The sequence below is a fragment of the Sturnus vulgaris genome, chromosome Z (genome assembly GCF_052056855.1).
Source record: "Sturnus vulgaris isolate bStuVul1 chromosome Z, bStuVul1.hap1, whole genome shotgun sequence".
In the NCBI taxonomy this organism is placed as follows: domain Eukaryota; kingdom Metazoa; phylum Chordata; class Aves; order Passeriformes; family Sturnidae; genus Sturnus; species Sturnus vulgaris.
The window spans coordinates 62372929-62392702 of NC_142283.1; the positions used below are offsets into that span (position 1 = coordinate 62372929).

The following is a 19774-nucleotide window of genomic DNA, read 5'->3' on the forward strand; positions in this document are numbered from 1 at the left end:
TTTGATCCCATGTAAAGAACAGTCCTCACAATATTGGATGAGGCTGTCACAAGCCTAACAGCAAAACTGAATTAGAAAACAAGAATGTCCCTGAAAACTCAACTTTCAAAAAGATTTATAAATACTGTAAAATATTTTAAGACGTGATATATTCTGTATGATTTGGATGGCAAAAAATTAACTAGAAAAATATCTAATAAATGTGTAGCAAATACAAATGGCAAAGATGCAAAAAAACCCTGTCTATTGCTACTGCTTTTTAAAACTTCCTCTGAACAGTTTCTGTTTTCTTCTAGTAAGACACTAGTCTTACTTGTATTACTTTCAATTTGGAAAAAAACAGAAAGAAAATAAAAAGAAATTTAAAAAAAAATACCAATTATTTTGAATCAATCCTTACTGCACAAAACTCAAGATTTGCAGTTTAAGCTAGCTACAAGTAAGCTAAGCTAAAACAAAGAGCTATAGTCACCAAAATAGTGTAACCCTCTGCATCTCCCTGAACCCCTGAAATATCCCTTAAATAAAGATGGAAGGAGAGGGAAAAATACAGGTTTTCGCCTGGGTCCAGTTTTACAATCATTGTCACACCACATTGCTAGACAAGTAAATGTGCTAGGCATAAAAAAGCAGACAGAACAGCAAGCAGCTTTTATTACACGCTTGTTGGAACCTTGGTCACTGAGAATTTTAGACTTTCTGTGCTGACAGGCACTGACCCCCAGGAGAACACTGTATTTGACCTGAGGCCGTGGAGAAGGCTTCCAAAACTGAATGATAGAACTGGAATTATGGGTGTGTAGTCTGAATAGAAGTGTGTAGTATCACATGGTGGAAAACTCTGAGTTTAAGGTTTTAGAATACAGTGATATATATGAAGCAAGATGAACGTTTCAGGGTGGAGGCTAGTCCTTCTTCACCTTTTTCTTCATGGGTTTGGGTGATACTGTATGATTGAATAAAAAACTCCGCATTGCGGGCCATGGGTGGCTGGTTATTGGGTTAAAAGTAAAAATAATTTAGGTGTCATTTCTTAATTGGACAGTTTATCCTTAAAAGGCCTTGTAGAGAAAAAGACAGAGCTCCGTTTTTAGTTTATTAGCTTGAAGTGCAGTAGAACTCACGGTTTGGGAGACTGCAATATAGATAAGAACTAATAAACATCTGAGTCTGAACAAGAAATACTGTCTCGCTTATTTAATCCCGACACTGGCAAAAAGATGATTAAACTCGATACGTGCTCTTATCAAAATATGATGTAAACTTAGAGCAAACTTACAAATTGTGACTAAGCTATAACTGCCTGCCAAAAGGCAGGGATGGGATACTAGGGGCACACAAAACAAAAAAACCCAAACAAGCCAAAAAGTCGAGCCATCTCAGCACACTGTTCCACAGACACCAGAGAACACTACAGGAGCAAGGAGGAATACCTGACTTCCAACAATGTAAAGCCATTAAGGCTCAGGTCCTAGCATAAAACTTCAACTCTGACAAAGTCCTTACCTGCCCTTCCCATTAACAGGATTTCTACAGGGAACTTATTTTCTGCATGCCCCCTGTAAAGACAATTGACTCAGGGAAGGCATCAGCTCTTATCTTAGCAGGATATGCTCAAAATACAGTTTTAATAACTGTCATGTACACATATACATGTGAAAGTTATTCCTGCAGACAGGCTTCAATCCAGCTCTCTCCAATCCTAGTTTGTTGTGATCTTGCCCTCTTTCTTATTTTCTTTTTAAATTGATGAACTAGGGCTCTTCAGACCCTAATTTACACAGAGGATATACAGAAGCTCTTTACTCCACAGAATTGGAAAGGCTATGAATATTGGCTCTACTGCTATGGGATAGAGAAAATCTTCACCTCTTACATATCCGACTTCCCTGCTGCATGGGAAAGGCAAAAGGGACATAAGTTAAATCACAGGGACAAGGAGTTTCTCCATAGTTATGGGATTCCTACAGCTTTACACACTACTGAGCTATTTCTACAAGACTGTCCTAGAGATGAAACTCAGGATGTGTGTAGTAAATAGATATTGTCTTTTGGGTACTTTCACATATATGAGGCACATATAGAAATTTTGGCACAGTCTGTCAGCCTTATAAGCAACATATTCTTAGAAGGAAGGCAAGGTCTGCATTTGTGTGACAACAGTCAGAATTTCCAGGTTTGATTACTAAGGGTGTCATTTCCCTTCTTTACTTACTAATGTCAGTCTGTGTCTTCACAATAAACACTGAGCAGTATCAGGAATGTTTGTTGCTTTCTCCTGCTTTTCTGTGGTCCACACCCATTGCTATAACAACCATACTGTACAAACATTTTGGAAGAAGGAAAAAAAATCCCTTTCACTAGAAAGTGTCCAATGCTATCAGCTGCGAATCCAAGCGTGACTCTTATTGCCATGCCAGAAGTCTGCAAAAAAAGTCTTGCAAAAGGAAAAAAGACTATCCACACCCCACAAGAAAAAGCTGCTCTCCAAGATCCCACTGGATACAACAATACTGAACTTGACAATAGGATATTCTCAAGTTCTCACCTGGCAGGAAAAAAACATCATTGCACCTAGAATAAAAACAACACATCAAATACCACCCCTTAGCACAATGAGTAAGTGTCTTCAGAGACCACAAATACCAAAATAGTTCCTCATCATTATCATCCAGTGTCCTATACCTCTATTCCCACTTTCAAATTCCTTCATCTCCTTTAAGTGGCAAACATCCAAGCCTCATTTCTGTTCTATTCTTTAACTCCCTTTCTAAGAGGATATCTGCAAACACATTTTACCTTTCAAGACTATTCCAAGTCTTTTAAATGTTCTAGTTTTATACTAGCCATGCCAGTTTAATGTTTTTCCTGAAGAGTCAATACTCCTGATACAGACAAAAAGGTATTTAGGTACTTTTCCCATCACACTAAAATAGATCATAATTTTAAAATCACATCAGCTGTGAAAAGAAATCAGTGACTGCTAAACATCTGAATGGGTACAAAATTAAGGACTTCAACACTAAACACCTCTCTACTTCACTTCTGCCGAGAAAATACAGTGACAATTTGGTTTATTTTTGTTCTCTTTTGTTAAGAATTCCGTTAATTCTTTCCCACTGTGATAAGATGCAAGAATTAATTCAGTTAAGGTTTTATGAAATCAGAAGACAAAGTCATAAACATATTACACAAAACACAGTGTGCTATCACTGATCACAGTGCAAATGCATTCTGGGCTACTTCAAGAACACAAGTGGCTCTGTGCATGTTGTTACCCTTTATGCAGTGTCTGAGACAGCTTCTAGGACACCATTTCCAGTTTGGTTCTCACAGTTCCCTCAGTTTGGTTCCCTCAGTTCAAGAAGGAATAAACTGGAGAGAGGTCAGAGCTACTAGGAAAGTCTGTGGTCTAAAGCAAATTATCTGTCGGGAGAGTTTGAGGACTTGTTTAAGACAGTGGAACCTAAGGAAGTCTTTGCAAACACTTAAAACTAACTCCCTGAAGAGTGCTTACAAAGAGGACTTGCCACTTCTTATCAGCAGATTATACAACTAATAAACCTACACTCTGAAGCTCGGAAGGTTCAAGTAGAAAATTAGGACTGTCTTTTACTGCACATTTGTTTCAAGGAAAAGAGGAAAAACAAAGTTTCCACGCTGAAAAGCCACACAAACTCCTGAAATAAGTAACACAAAAGCTGGCATTCAGTCATATAGATACAATACATCCACAAGGATACTGTCACCTTCAGGAAAAGCTGGCAGTTACATTGCTGTCTCTCCAGCCTTCTATAAAGCTGGAGAGCTTCCCATGAATCTCTTTTCTAGCATTGTAGTATCTGTATCAATCATGACACATACTAGTAGTCCTACTGAGGAGCGCACCCAAAAGAACTAAAACAACTCTGGTTTATTGAAGGTACTATTCAGACTCACTAATAACTACAGCAATCACCAAAACCAACACAATTACTAATGTTAAGCATTACTAAGATTTTTCAAAACCTACATGCTAATTTTTCTTTATGTAATTGAACCAAGCTATCTACAGTTTGCCCAATTAAAGCCACAGTAAAGAAGACAAACAAAAATGTCTGAGCAGGAAAGAGTCAGAGGCGTTTTTATCCCCCATACTGCTAGTGACAAAAATACAGGAATAGAATTTAAAAAATTTCATTTTTACAAAAATTTAGCATTGAAACTAAAACCTAGGTCTGAAAAAAGCATGCAAAAGACAAGAAGGATACAAGAAATAAGAACAATGAGGACCATAGTATTAAAGGACAACAAAAAGCAAGGCTAACGACAATGTTCATGAAAGTCAATCAGATCGTATCAAAAATTCTGAGGAGAAGAATGACCTTTCACATTAAACCGAAACCACAAAAGCGACTAAAAATTCCCAAAAAAACCCCAGGGAGTAAAGAAATTTATGAGACAATTCCAAGGATTAACTCAAAAATTTTTCTGTCACAGGGCTCAGTACCGAGTAAGAAGACTTTTAATGTTTTATAATAAATTTCTAGAATGACCAATACTACAAGGTCAATCTCATTCCTTTGATTTCTTCCTAATTTACCTAATTTAATGGATTTTCAAAAAAACCTGACAGACCACTTAAGAACAAACTAGCGCCAAACAGCTGAGCTGGAAAGGCAAGTTTCAGCCCTCATGCTCTGGAATAGATTTAAACACTTTCATTTTAACTAAGTTAAATCGCACTTCTGATGATATAGTTTTGAAATGTCATATATCAAGCATGGGCGACAAAAACCTTTATTTTATCATTAATACACGATAGTAAACGCCCTGGATGAGAACAACACAATGAAAGAATGAGAGAAGAAAACAGAGAGCAGTGACAAATTTGGTGTTGCTATGAAGTTTGAGGAAACCAAACTCCATAAGGAACATGCTATGAGCAAAAACAAAGGTATATCGTATGAATATAATTTGAATTTGGCGGCATTTTGCTGATGTGCTCTGTGGGCTAATTTTAAAGCCATGTCAAATAAGTTTCAGACATTACTTCACGTATGAGACGCGGGAAGCAGCATCACTAATGCACTTAGGGCCTTTTTCTTGTATTTTACATACACTGCTGTCTTCTACAGTAACAAACTGGAGAAATAACTTACCACTGCTGCACTGAGCCTGTCTCTGATTAAGGGAAGACTCTGCTCAGCAGAAAAACTGTTCTTCAGCCTGCAGGAAGAAAACAAGCATCTAAAATAAGCACCTTCCCGCAAAAATCAAGTTCCGTCAAGTCAACGCCTCATCTTCCTCCCATGCCTTCCCATTAATTCTATCATGACTAAAAACCGTTTCAAGGAGAAAGCGGGAAACTGTTCCCCGGAATAAGGTAACAGTTATTTCCTTCCAGCTCCGAGCAGGCCCTTTGCCGCTGCCAGTATAAGAGGTAAGGAAGAGCTCGCTGCCTTAACTCTGGGGCGGTGCCCCGGAGCCGGCACCGTGGCGGGCACTCCACGCTGGAGCCGTGCCGGCTCGGGCAGCGCAGACGGGCGCACAGCCGGCGGAGCAGCAGCCGAAGCGAGTGAGCGGGAGCAGCGCTGCCCGCAGCGACACAGCCCAAGGGCTCCGTGTCCCGAGCGCTGCCTCTCTAGAAGCTGCGGGTGCCTTCCCCCCTCTCCCCCATCCCCTCCCGGCCTCTCACGAACCCAGACTAGCGATTGCCGCGGCGGCACCACCGCCTCCTCGGCGCGGCCCTGACGTCACTACGCCGCGACACCAGAGCGCTGCCCGCGCCGCTCCGCCGGCAAAGGCGGGGCGGGGGCGGAGCCTGAGGCGGAGGGGCGGGTCCCCGGAACTGACGTCGGGCGGCGGTTGCGCTCGCGCAGGGCGGTTGGCGCGGCGGGCGCGTGCTCCCGCTGCCGGATGAGCCTCGGGTTGCGGGGAGTTCTGGGGCGCTTCGTGGATAACGCCCCGGGGCCCTCCTGGGCGGCTGCAGCTGCGCGGAGCAGGGCATCACGGCGGACATGCGTGGCGTTTATGTCAGAACATAACGCTAAAAACACAAAGTGTGTAAAAAAATAAAGTGTACTTTACTGGCGTGCCAGCGGCTGGGAATGACTGCACGGGCACTGCGACTCCGGGCCATGAGCGGACAGGCGCTTTGTGCAGAGTCAGGGGTCTAAAGCGCCGCGTTACCTTATCGGCGGACGTTGATGAGAGTCGCCCTGCAAAATCCTTTTTCTGTTTTTCTTTTCTCCCCCTCTTTCTCTAACCCTTTCCTCCTCTTTCCCCCTCTTTCGTTCATTTCTCATTTCCTTTTATCCTTTCCACGCTACCCCTTTGTAATGAACGAGGCCAGAGCTTTTAGCTGAGAGTCACCCGGTCTTTTAAAACAGAGTAACAACTTTCTTGTAAAAGAGGCACTAGTTTATTAAAAGCAGCTGTAGAAAACTGAGGACCCGAGATAAGCCCGAGTCCCCTCGCAGCACGACGGAAAACCGATACAAATGTGTCGAACCCCCGACACACCGGGCGCTCCCTCAGAAACGAACTCCTCAGGAGAGCAACGAGCAGGAGCCTGACAGCCCCTTTTATACCCCCCCGGGTCGAGGATTGGTGGGGTTTGGATCCCCGTGATAATTGGTCCGTTTTGGGGGCTTTCATTGATCCTTCTCACGGCTCATTCCTGTCCAACCATTCTCTCGGGGCGTCGAGTGACCGGACCGCTCCTTCCGCCAATCTCATCTCGTGGCGCTGATGTCACTGCACTGACCTCACTCTCGAGATGTGACCACGCCCCTCAGGAACAGCCCCCTCGCCATCCTGGACCCCTTTAAACTTTTAACAAACATTACTTTAACTTATTGTAACATTTCAACTAACTTGAAACACAATTAACTTCTTCATAAAAATCACCACAGAACTTAGAAAATTAACAACCTTAACTTGTAACAAACTAACTAAATTTTACCCATAACACCTTTATCCAAAACCCACTGCCATGTGCTTACGGACTAAGGGTACTAAAGACGGCCGTGTGTCATTTACTAATAAACTTTGGAAAGCTTTTGCGGACCCAATGACTTCTGTCGTCCCTACTGACCGCTGCCACCTAGGACACACGGCTGTTCCATGCCTCGAAGGTTGGGACGTCCCGCGGGGCGAACCCGCTGCTCCCGGGAGGATCGAGCGCGCTCGCGGGACGGGAGACGCGCCCTTCGCGCTGCCGCTGCCGTGGTCCGCCGGCCCGCCAGGGGGCGCTGCCCCGCCCGCCGGCCGTACGCGGGGCCGCTCGCCGTCTGCAGTGCCGCGCGGCACGTGGGGCGCGGGGCCGGGGCGAGCCGATCGCGAGAGGGGCCGGGCCGGGCCGAGCTGAACCGAACCGAACAGAGCCGAGCTGAACCGAGCCGAGCCGAGCCGAGCCGAGCCGAGCCGAGCCGAGCCGAGCCGAGCCGAGCCGAGCCGAGCCGAGCCGAGCCGAGCCGAGCCGAGCCGGCCTGAAGGGATCCAAGCGCAGCCGCCGCTATGCCCAAGGCGCGGGCAGGGAAGCGGCCGGAGCGCCGGGAGGGCCGCGCCGGCGGTGAGTGTGGAGCGGCCTGGGCCGGGCGGGCGGGCAGGATCCCGGGAACCGATGGCGGGCCGGCGCTCGCACCCCAGGGGGGTCTGCGGGGTGCCGGCGGATCGCGGCTGCCCGCGGTAACACGCCGGTCTCTGCCCTAGGCATTCTCTTCAACACCGGGGCCGGGCAGCACATCCTGAAGAACCCTCTCGTGGTGAACAGCATCATCGATAAGGTGGGAGCGGCGGCGGCCTGGGCAGCCGCGGCTGGCAGGACGGGCCGGGAAAGCGCGGCCCCGCGCCTGGCTCGGGCCGTCCCCGGGCTGCGGGGGAGCCGCTGCTGACCCGCGGCCAGGGCCACCGTGTGCCGCCCGTGTGTGTGCGTGTGTGTGCGGTGGCTTTTGCGTTTGTTTTTCTCCTAACGTGCCTGCACGCTGGTTCTTCACGCAGAGCGAGCGATGCCGTATAAACCACGCCAGGACATTCTTGTTCTCCCCGTTTCCCACTCGTTCCTTTCTAAACGACTCTCACAGGCCCTTGATATCCAGTTCCAACTTTTTACTGTGTAAAAAGGCGCTTACTTTCATTCTAAAGTTAAATGATTGCACGAAATCCGTGCTCGTTAAACACTCGAACTGCTGATTGTCCTTAGGCTGCCCTGCGCCGCACGGATGTCGTTCTGGAAGTGGGCCCGGGAACTGGGAACCTGACAGTAAAGATGCTGGAGAAAGTCAAAAAAGTAAGTGCAAATTCTCTTGCATTCATCCCCTTCCCAAGCTCTGACGACGCTGTGGCTTAGACTATGTCAAACCGAAGGGTCTTCATAGGTGTGATGCACATAAGTAAAATTACCCCATTAATATTTTTCTTAACGTTTGAATAATCCCAATTGGTTTTTAGCTGATCACGTAAATTTCGTGTGGTTTTATCAAACTACATTGCCGTTATCCATTTATGTGGTAAAGTTTGTGCGTATTTGGAGAGGGAGGAAGGTACATAGCCTAATAGGGATTTTAAAGGATTCGTTAAACCCATAGCAACAGATACAGGTTAAAACAGATACAGATATTAAATTCTAGTTAGGAGTTGCATGGAGTTACAAATACATACTTTTTTTTTCAGGTTATTGCATGTGAAATTGACCCTAGACTTGTTGGTGAGCTTCAGAAGAGAGTCCAGGGCACGTAAGTATCAATAATGGAAAGAGGGAGCACTTAAAACAGTAGAGCTACTTTGGTACAAATTTTGGCAGCGTGCTTATCTGAGGATAACCACAATGTATCTTTTCCCCCAGGTGTCTAGCAAATAAACTTGAAATCAAGGTTGGAGACATCTTGAAAACAGACTTACCATTCTTTGATGCATGTGTAGCTAACTTGCCTTACCAGGTACGGGCCAAACAACATACCATACAACAACATAAAAAAAATATTTTTAAATGCTAATTTCCCAGAAATTATACTAACATTATTAATTTTTTTCCTCAGATTTCTTCACCTTTTGTTTTCAAATTATTGCTTCATAGACCTTTTTTCAGGTATGTGGAAGAATAGAGCTCTGTATTACCTGGGAGGAAGGAAAATAGTTTTAAAAATATTTTCAAATCCAATATTTTTTTAGTTCCTAAAATAGCAGTTTGATGGATCAGATCTGCACTAAAATTTTTCTTTATATACATAAATACATAGCCTGACAGTGCCTGGAAATTAAGTTAATGTTGATGTATTGAGGAGAAAATTTAAACTTGGCAACAGTGAGTGCCCAGCAGATAAAAACAGGAGCTCCTCAGTATTACAACTAAGTGTTGTTCCAGGGATAAGCAGGGCATCATAGCGTTTCAAATACCTTCCTACCTAAGTTAGGCTGGAAAGCGTAGAATCAATGCAAAATCACTTTCTTGTTTGATCTAAAAATGTAACTGGCCTGTCTGTGTGTCAGACATTAGTATGTCAGCAGCTTTAGATTTCTCTCAGAGCAACGTTGGTAGTGTTACTGGTCAATTTTTGGAAAGCTTGGATTTGAAAGACTCAGCATAGAGTTATCCAAAATGATTTATTACAGTCAGGCAACAGAGACTAGACTGTCTCTTTGATCCTGATCCATTAAGCAGTATAAATAATCAAATTATGTAACAGCTTTAAGGGGACTTAGATAGCTTCACCAAGTTCTATTATGGGTTTTGGGGTTTTTTCAACACACTAATCAAGTCAGAGTTGTTTATTACTTCTTCTAAGTGCTGAGGCAAACTGTGTGTTTTCCAAATGTGTAAGTTGGCTTCTGACATAAAAATTGATTACTTAGAATTGATTTTCTCATTTCTTTTACTCTCAGGTGTGCGATCCTTATGTTCCAAAGGGAATTTGCACTTCGTTTGGTTGCAACACCAGGAAGTAAACTGTACTGCAGACTGTCTATTAATACCCAGTTATTGGCTCGAGTGGACCATCTGATGAAGGTACGTTATTCTGCATTTAGGAAACTCAGCTAGCGAGCACAGAAGAAGAGTGTTGCAAGGGATGTGAGGAATTTGCTGCTGATTCACACAGATGCTTGACTGCTCTTAACTAATAGGTTGGAAAGAACAACTTCAGGCCTCCTCCCAAAGTCGAATCCAGTGTTGTCAGAATAGAGCCAAAAAACCCACCACCACCTATCAACTTCCAGGTGAGCAGTGTATACTCAGCATAACATACTAGTGATAGTACTTAATTTCGTTTTTCTTTCTACTTACTACTCAATTCCATGTGCTGATTCTAGTAAAAACTACCAGCTATTCATTGGAGTTTCCAAAATGCCTATTTCTCTGTTGATCAGGCTTGTGTTAGGACAGTAATACAAGTATCTGTCTTCCCTGCATGTAATGGCACCTAGGCACGAAAAAGTACAGTTTAAAGGGTTTTGGGGGTGAAGTATTTTGTCCTCCATTTGTATTGCTTTGTCCAAGACACAACTGGTTTTGTGTTGTTCAGAAAGACATTTTCATAAAGGATTTTCTTTTGTGTTCAGTATTGTTCTGAAGTTGTCAGTAGTGTCTGTTCTTGATTATAATAGCTGTATGTTACTTTCTAAAATTCTGAAACTTTTAATTTCAGGAGTGGGATGGTCTGGTAAGGATAGCCTTTGTTAGGAAAAACAAGACACTCTCTGCAGCATTTAAGTAAGTAACTTCTATCGAAGGAAATCTTTTTGAATTTGAAAGCTTATCCAGTTAACCATTTCTATTGTGCAAATGCCCAGAATTTCTTCAGTGTAAATGCATAGCAGTGTTACATAGTCAGTGATAAACCATGCAGGAAGATTTATACTGATGTCACAAACTTTTTTTTTTCAGAAGAAAACTACGCAGCTGTTTAAAAAGAACAGTTCTGTGTAACTGTTACAGTTTTTTGTAGTAGACATTAACAACCAATCAAGTGAACATTAGTTACAGCTCAGTTTTCATGCTAAATGTGTATTTGTTTCAGATCAAGTGCTGTAGAGCAGTTGCTGGATCATAATTACCGAATTCATTGTTCCTTACATAATACAGTAAGTTTCTTCTTAATCTATTACATTTTATTTCTATGTACTTTGACCTACATACTTTTATAAGAGTAAAAAATTAACACTGAAAAGCTTAATGTGTCAAAGATTTTCCAAAAGGAAAGGAAAGGAAAGATGGGAGTAACTTGCCTCTTTTCTTAGAGAAAAATCTAAAAATTAAATCTTTGTAAAAATGCTTAAAATGAAGTATATTTTACAATATTGTCCGTATATGTATGTCTCTAGGTCTTTTACTAATTTAATAAAACATTTAATGTCTGCTTTTCAATACTGTTGTAATTCATATATAATGAATGAACTGAGATACAAAAATTCAGCTACAATCGAATAATGGAATAATCCATAATAGAAAAGGTATAACTTACTTTCTATCACTTGAAACAAGAACTGTTCTAAGAGCAGGAAAGAATTAGATTATTTAAATGAACCTTTTTCTGTGTTATGAGTAGAAAATAATTCCTATCCCATTTTTCATTGACAGGAAATCCCTGAAAACTTCAAAATTGCAGAGAAAATACAGACAGTTCTAAAAGATACAGGTTACTCTGAAAAACGAGCCCGCTCAATGGATATAGATGATTTCATTCGGTATTTTTTTTTTCCTCTTTATGCCTTCCTTTTAAGCTTCTTTAAATTCTATCTGCATCTGTACCTGCATAGCAGATTCGTATTGGGTGGCACAGGAATAGCAGGATTTCCCTCTCAGTACCTGACACTCCTTGCTTCCAGTCCTGAACATGAGCAAACACTTAAGGCCTATTTATATATTTTAAATGCTGTTTATAATATTGAGGAGCAATTAGCTAAATATCCCGATTTCAGGTGTTTGTGTACTAGACCCTTCTGTGTCTTCTTTAAAAATGGTCATAGTGTAAACTGGTTATTCAAATTTCCCTGGAGTCTTACACAGTCTTTCTCTGCCTTGAGGATTAGGCTGTAGCATAATTTTAAATGTGAATAATTAACTGCTGTATTCGGCTCTTACTTCCGGTGGCATCACGAATGCCCTTGTAATTCAAGGTAAAATTTCCTAGCTGTTTCTCATTTGGAGAACTAAAACAGGTAATGCTCTCTGAAGGAACACAGTGAACCTAGTAGGATGCAACATAAGTAACTCCATTGAAAATAAACCTGCCTCTCTAAAATGGCAAATATGCTAATAATTTCTTGTGTTGGATTTGTAAAAATTCTGCCTTTGCAGTTTATCAGTGATGGCTGCTTTCATGCTATTTTCTTTGCACATCTTAAAAGTGCCTCAAGCTGAAGTTTGAATTGCTAGAATTGTAATATTCTAATTTCACTCTTTCAGATTGCTGCATGGCTTCAATTCAGAAGGAATCCATTTTTCATAGATACTCCTAGAAAGATGCTGTATGTTTTTCACCAAAGTTTTACCCAAGCCCGAGTGAGTGGAATGGGACAAGCTCCTCATGAAAGCAACAAACGGAATACAGCATATATGCTTGGACTCAAAATGTTAGATGTGGTTTTATCACAGACAATAGGCAAGAAGCTACTGCTCACTATTTTAAAAGCAGTAAATTCTTTCAGAGCTGAAGTGAGGTGCTGGACTACCTCATGACTGTTTTTCTATATATATATCCAAACATAGATTGATGGTAATTGAAATCTGTGTTCTCTGATGATGGACTTCACCTTAGTATATTCATGCACAATACTCAACAGTACAACCCCTAAGGGGTCTGGACAACAACAAGGAAGTTGAAGTAATTCATTTTTTTAGGTATCAATCGTTTGTGTCTTTGTTTTAAACTGTATTTAAACACTTCCTTGAGATGCCTGTCTCTGTCATCCCTCTGGTAACTACCAGCACTCCAAGCCTGTTAGTAATCTGCTTCGCTTAGAGACTCCCAGTGAGTGTTCCTCAGAAAACAAAAGAATTTACCTTGTGGGCTTGATATCAGTTAGAGAATTGTCTTTACCCTCTCCTCCACTCTAGGAACTGGGAAAAACTACCAATGGGCCAGGCTCATAAACACAGACAGCAGGGTTGGGTTTTTTGTTAACTAAATTAAGGTAACTACTTCATTGTTAAGGCAGAGAAAAGTTTTAGCACAGATCGTAACTTTCAGTGAGATTTAGAGCAATGCATGCAAATTAGCAAAATCTGCTCTAAGAAGAACTTTATTTATACACATTATTGATTCATTAAGGTTAGAAAGGATGTCCTGAGTCCAGCTAGCAGCCCATGACATGCTGTTGGTTTTTTAAAAGTCATTGATTCAGAAGAATAAAAATAGGCACTCAAATTTACAGGCATCCTGAAGCATTGACTTCAAAAACTGAATTCCACAATTTAATAATTCAGTAATTCTAGTGCTGCTTCAATTCATGCAGAATCAAATTATGAGTTAGGTAAATGGCCACAAGGAGTATGGTTGGACTAATATAGAAGGAACACGTGCTGAAGATCTGTGTCACACTTCCTTAATACTTTTGTTTTACTGGAGAGGAATAGAGGATAAGCTTGTTCGAATCCTGTTCAAGTAATTTCAGTCCGTTCTGGCAATGGGCTGCAGAAATTCAAGTGCCATAACCAGCCTTACCAATTTTTCTTGATTCTAACTTCTTCAGTATCAGTGTAGATCTGACTTAAAGCAGGCTCTGGCACAATGGCAATAGACACAGTTTCAGTTTGCATGTGCTACTTGACAGGACACGTTTAATTTACAGGGCTATGTAAAAAGGTGCTGAAAGCTGACTGTCCTTTCTGAACCCACAGTAAGCCACAGCCTGGTTGAGGTGCTAGGCTTGCATGGACAAATAGTATGGAATGTTACTCCTGTAGGATGCCTGTCTTCAGAAACTTTTTAGAAAGTAAGAATTATCTAGAGCAGCTTCAGAGAAAATCTCTGATATTATATGATAACCTGTACTTATCACCTGCTACCAGAAGCTATTGCCTTCCATTCCATCAGTTTTTTTCTTTTAGCTGTGATGGGTGATGATCTCAAATCAATGCTCAGAAAGAGGTGTGATTTTTTTTTAAATCTGTAAAACTAAAGTCAGGGCAGTGGTCTGGGGACTTCTTTCTATACAACAAACTTGTACAGAAGAGTTGACTTTATTTTGAAATCAGAGGCCTTTTCAAAAATGTAACTGATATGCTTATAAATTAAAGCCCTTCCCAAAGCGTAACAGAAACTCTCAGATGTAATTCATTTAATAGCTTAATTTATTAAACACATTATGTAAAATCTACATTGTTTCAGTTTTCATGTTTACACACAGGAGGATTTTTTATTTTTAACCATGATGCGACAAGAGCTTCCCATAGCCTACCTTTCTATGGGAGATACAAACATTAAACACTACAAGAAGTTCTGGCTCATTTATCTCTCTTTTCATTGCCTTCCCTTTATTCCCCTCCTCCAGGCCTGGCACAAACAAACAGGCTTGTATTCCAAAAGTAATCTTTAGACATTTCCAAGGGAAAGTCTGCTCATACAAACTCCTGGAAAGAGGGAGAACTGCTAGAGAGGTCTACAGTTCTTCATTTGACAAGAAGTTCTTACATGAAAGGTCAATCTTTTTTGGATATTGACTTGCAAAAATAACTTGAGTGCCACCACCTAAAAAGTGCTGATACGCATGGCGCCATTTGTGAGAATTCAGGTATTTGTGGGATTTCTATTAGCGCTAGGTAGAGGTATTGTGCAAAATCGTCAAATGATGCAATTTCACCCCACTTTTCAGCTGCTGGCACTGTACAAAGGGAAAAATAGGTATTAGCTACTTCTTAAAGCAACAGAACTACTCAAGCTACCTGCAAACTACGGTTAATGTACATGTAACTTTGTCATGCATCAAAATCCAAGTTTTTAAAACAGTATGTGAAAGGCCAGTATGGACATATTTATCCCCAAAGTTTGATAGTTAACTTATCCATACATAGCATTATCACACCATACCACATATCATATTATCTGCATTATCCTAAGATACAACTCTCCTCAGTACTTAAAACATTACCCTTTAATATATATCAACTAATTTATATTTTTGTGGGTTTTTTTGATTTGTTGGTTTTTTTTGGTTTTTTTTTAAAATTGTTACAGATGTTAAAATTATATAACCATTCTTTATGGTATTCAAATAAATCAAAATTCCAGATTTTTACAAGAAAAATGGAATGTCCAGCTGTTCATCCACTCTTAAAAGCCTGCAGTTCCTCTTAAAATGATATGGCACATCCTGTGAAATGAAACTAGCCACCAAAAAATAAGTCTTCTGGAAACACATCAAGAATGTACACACACTAAAGTAATTTATATTGACAAATAAGGAATGTATTTTTTAGGCTGTGCTTCAGAAAGAGGATATTTAGGGTTAAGTAGCCTTCCTCAAGGCACAGAATGGGAAGAGTTAAGCACAGCTGTCTGTGGAAGAGAAGTTACATAAAACCACTAGTGAAGTGTGCATGCACGCCACAAAACTGCACAGCTGGTCTTTGTTGTAAAACTGAACATGGTCAGAAGGAAATGCTGTGACTTTTTAATGGCCACAGTTTTACCTTATTAAAAATATGGCAAGTATTTCCAAACATTTCACTATTTGAATAAATGAAATATTTAAAACAAAGTGCTTCACAGATCTGAACCCTGCATGGTTGTGCTGTCTGGTCTAGAAGCATTTTGTAGACATCATAGGAGCATTTCACAAAAAACTGAAAATGTCATTCAGGTGAATAAGAAACAGGACATTTCCACAAACATTTCTAACATTTTTACACTTTCAAGTAGATGAGTTCTCTCGGTCACTAGGTTTTGTAACAAATGTGTGCTACAGCAGTACAGGTTCGTTAATTCCTTTAGCAGCAGAGGCCCTTTTCAAAGGGCACGTGGTCTTTTCGGGTTGATCTGTTTACTGGCCTGTTCCTCTTCTTGTAGAGCTGCCCGGAAAGATTTCACTTTGTCTTTAAGATAAAAAAAAAGGTAAAAAAGAATGAGTACTGTTGTGCCTGTGCTCAAAAGATCTTGAAACTAAGCCCTGATCCTCCACATTCCAGTACCCTAACAAACAACACAGAACATTCCTCCACAAAAATAGCTGACACTACAAACTACAAGAGAATTGAGTTAAGCTTGCATTCAAAACCATACAAACAAATTGCTTAGCAACTTAGTCTCTTCTTGGATACTACCCCCGTCTCTAGGCAGGATAGGTTTGTAAACTGCACAATTGTATTTCCAGCATGTTCACACTTCATTCTCCTTCTGTCTTAAGAGAGTCTAGGGAGATAGAGACCACCTATATCCTCTTCCTTCCCAGCACCTTCCAAACCACTCTTAGGGACATACAAAATCATATTTAGTGTACAGTCTGCCATTTCTGTACATTCTAAAACCCGGAAGAGTAAATTCTAGTCCCCTCTGATTTCTTATGAATAGCAAAACATTTTTGAGTAAGTTTTGAAGCTTACTCACTGTAAATATTTAAATGCATTGTTCAGTTTTCATTGTAATTCATTAAGAAGGGGAGAAACCTAAGGAAGTGTGGCATCCTCATTTTTCTGTTCCGGTCTCTTCCATTCCCCAGTAACATGACCAAGAATGGGAAGAAGGAAACCAAGATGACGGCAAAAATGTCAGACCCACAGTGACAGAAGTAAAGGCTGAACGATTCAGTGACCATTACGAGCCACAAGCAGAACACAGATGATACCAAAACAGCATTTTTTACTTCATACGTGTTACCTCCTGTAAAACAGGATTAAGCTGGCTGTAAAGATGCGACATCTCTTAGCATTTTACCTCCAGCAGTCTTTGCAAAATCAGTATCTGCTACGTTTTTGAAGAACAGGTAGTCACCTAAACTGCATTTTTGCACTGCTGGTATCTCAGATTGTCATCTTCTGAAGAGAAAGCCATCATCCATAAAAACAAAAGGGAACTCCAACTCCTAGCAAAAGTGTAACTGTCATGCTCAGGAGGCAAGCAGGCCACATGTCATCTGCCTGTTGTATTCCAAGCAGATACTCAGACTGAGTAAAACGTGAGGTTTTAACTCATAAATGAGTTTTTTAACACAGATCAAGAAAACTGTTCCATCAGCCCCCAAATCCACCCTTGAGCTTTTGCCAGTATAGCAGTATGTGTCCTGGAGTCTAAACAGTTAATGAAAAGGAAAAATATATCTCCAAGATATACCCAAGTGACAAGCTGATTTTAGAAGACAAGTAGAAGAGCTAATTTTGGGCAGTAAGAATTAGCTGCAGTTTGTTTTCAACAGACAGGCTGACAAAATTCAAACAAAGGCTGTTGAAAAAAAAAAAAAAAACAACTAAAATACCCAGAGCTTGATGGCACTCTTAATTAAGCACAGTTTTAAAAATAACAGCAGGCTCCCAGCTACACTACACAACAGCAGGGACTGGGAGTACCTACTACTTTTTCCTTATTGCATGGCCTTTTATTCTTTTTCATACATTTGGTTTGTATTTTCTTACCTTACTTTAGTGTTTTGGAAAAAAAGAAACGTTGCAAGACTGAGTTTCTACTTCCTAGAAGTAAGCATAGGCTCTTCCTTTACATTAGGATGAACTGATCATAGATGTGAACTTGTTCTTAGACTGCAGAATAAATGTTCCTTCCACTGAAGGCCAGCATGACCAGGGAAAAAAGACCCTAGAATATAACCACTTCTTTTTTCCTCCTTGTTTCCACTGACAGTCTCCATGGCATATGCTAATAATGCGCAGACAAATGATTACAAGCAACTTACCTCTAAGTTCGGTCAGAATATCAATTTTCTGCTCTAGAATTGCTTCAAGTTGGGTAGCATAAGAATCCACATCATAGTCTACTTCTTCTGTCATCTCAAGAAGCAGTTTTTCAACTTCCAACCATCTAATGGATTCCTAGATAAAAGTCCAAAAATACAATAAAATACATCAGCAAAGTGTCAAGACAAAGAGCTGATTAAGACTTTTTTGCACAATGACCACACACACATTTTAGTGTCTAGTCACCTCAATAAAACAGATTTCAATCCAAAACTGAAACTTTATTGCTAATTCAGCAAAACTGCAGTTTTTTCTACATTTATTTTTTTATTTCAGTGGTCATATCACAGGCAAACCCCAGCTACCCAGTTCTCTTCAAATTCAGAACATCAGATGGTTGTAAAGCTGAGAAATTTAGGGAACAGAACTTTGTCATATTTGTGTCCCCTTGACAAGAGTCAAACTTTGAAGTCAGGCCTTATGGGCTGCTTACCACTACATAGTCACACAGTCATTATTACATTCAAAGAGTCAAGGTAATTCTGCCCTCTTTTGAGAGAAGATGTATAAAAGGATATGTATTTTTAACTCACTATTATATTATCTAAATCCGCACACAGGAATACAATAAAGGTTGGTTAAAGAAGCTCACCTTTGCACTCCATGCATTACAAAAAATACAAGGGGAAAAAAAAAGCTTATAGCAAAGAAGAATGCAGCCAGGAGTTTAAATGTTACAGAACTGTACAAAATTGTGATCTGAAGAATCGAGACCATTGGAAATGCTTTGGTTTCAAATAAAAGAAAGCAGCTGACAGTTCTAGGCATACTAGAAAGCTCAGTTCGACATATGAAGTCTTTCCCTCTGTGCTCTATAGCCCAAGCAAAACTGAAAATGTAGTCCAAACCCCTTGTCTGTTTTTTGGCTTTCAGGAGAGATGGAACTTACACTGGGGTAAGATGGATCTCATCTAACATAACTTGTACATACATCGAAGACAAAGACTCCTGAACATTTAGAGCACAGTTAGTTGCACTGGTGTATTTTAGCCATTTAGTTTGGAAAGGATGTTGTGTATCAGCTGTTTTCAGGAGACTGCTGACAGAAGACTAGTACAGCTGTCGGATTTTGTATTGGTGCAGCCCACCTACATACACAGCATAAACTAACAAGCCATGCTGTGAACAAAGGGACATGAGGCTCGGACACATTTCCTCCCAGGGACTGCCAGAAGGAACAGTAATCTCCAGCAGAAGGCCAGATGGACACACAGAGGCAATTACACAATTGTCTCTCCAGAAGCTGCATTAGGACATAGCCACAGCATATGGCACATGACTTTCACACTTCTGTATGTTTTACTTCAGGGCTAATGTTTCATAATAACTAGATCTCTACATCCATATAAGATATTTCACTTAGCATCTTGCTTTATTATGAACACGTATCAATGTCACACACCTAAGCTGAGGAGATAATGTGTATTCCCTACAGGTTTGATGGTCTGCTGCTCTCTGGGAACAGTTGTGCCAAACAGACAGCTTGCCTAAGGGCTTTAAGGTTATGAATAGAAGCAATCCACATTTCCTTCTGAAAACAAGTAACTCATTGCCACAATTCTGTGAGTGTAAAAGGTTCTATGGCACTAACCAGCACCACATAGGCAGTATTCCTTCCAAAAGTCCTGACTAACAGCAAGTGAAATCTTTAAGTAGCTGTAACATGGAAGCTAACAGGCAGCTGGAAATACATGCATCTCTTCTGGATCTCATAGGGAGACGTCACAAAAGAATACTCAGATTCAAACACAATACTTGGAGGGAGATGATCAAACAGAAATGGTGCTGACAGAGACATAACTGTTAACTACCAGCCCAGCAAAGGAAAATTTTACTACATTTCTGGAATAACACAGAAATGTATTTCTCTTTAATCATGAGGACAAAGATCGG

General features: G+C 40.8%; 3 protein-coding genes across 7 annotated transcripts in view; 1 reads left to right on the forward strand and 2 right to left on the reverse strand.

The window, feature by feature from the left end:
* The window catches only part of IPO11 (importin 11), an 87486-nt gene extending 81669 nt beyond the window's left edge, over window positions 1-5817 (reverse strand). The window contains exons 1-2 of one of the 2 annotated variants that reach the window (XM_014881814.2): window positions 5682-5817; window positions 5142-5208 (exon numbers count right to left, since the gene is read on the reverse strand). The gene's annotated coding sequence lies outside the window, so the exon portion shown is untranslated. The remainder of the gene's footprint in view (window positions 1-5141; window positions 5209-5681) is intronic. The other variant, XM_088156541.1, reaches the window with a different exon arrangement.
* A 1442-nt stretch (window positions 5818-7259) lies between these two features.
* On the forward strand, window positions 7260-14298 carry DIMT1 (DIM1 rRNA methyltransferase and ribosome maturation factor). Of its 2 annotated transcripts, XM_014881821.2 has the most exons (12): window positions 7260-7555; window positions 7696-7769; window positions 8186-8272; window positions 8656-8717; window positions 8828-8921; window positions 9021-9070; window positions 9865-9988; window positions 10105-10197; window positions 10626-10690; window positions 10998-11061; window positions 11558-11664; window positions 12386-14298. In XM_014881821.2, exons 1-12 carry the CDS (start codon window positions 7501-7503, stop codon window positions 12426-12428), a joined length of 918 nt encoding a protein of 305 aa, XP_014737307.1. In that variant the 5' UTR covers window positions 7260-7500; the 3' UTR covers window positions 12429-14298. The 2 variants fall into 2 exon arrangements, with proteins under 2 accessions (XP_014737307.1, XP_088012652.1); XM_088156526.1 differs by lacking the exons at window positions 7260-7555; window positions 7696-7769; window positions 8186-8272; window positions 8656-8717 and having other exon boundaries at window positions 9021-9067; window positions 9861-9988.
* The window catches only part of KIF2A (kinesin family member 2A), a 56894-nt gene continuing 51374 nt past the window's right edge, over window positions 14255-19774 (reverse strand). For all 3 annotated transcript variants that reach the window (XM_014881816.2, XM_014881819.2, XM_088156525.1), the window contains 2 exons: window positions 17821-17956; window positions 14255-16012 (listed from right to left, as the gene is read on the reverse strand). In XM_014881816.2, the coding sequence (XP_014737302.1) occupies window positions 15927-16012; window positions 17821-17956 (222 nt within the window). In that variant the 3' untranslated portion in view covers window positions 14255-15926. The remainder of the gene's footprint in view (window positions 16013-17820; window positions 17957-19774) is intronic.

Bases quoted from the DNA above. Each gene is read 5' to 3' on its own strand.
- DIMT1 (XM_014881821.2), top strand. From the start codon at position 7,501: ATGCCCAAGGCGCGGGCAGGGAAGCGGCCGGAGCGCCGGGAGGGCCGC. The intron at 9,071-9,864 runs GTATGTGGAAGA...TTTTACTCTCAG, and splicing joins CTTCATAGACCTTTTTTCAG to GTGTGCGATCCTTATGTTCC. The intron at 11,062-11,557 runs GTAAGTTTCTTC...TTTCATTGACAG, and splicing joins ATTGTTCCTTACATAATACA to GAAATCCCTGAAAACTTCAA.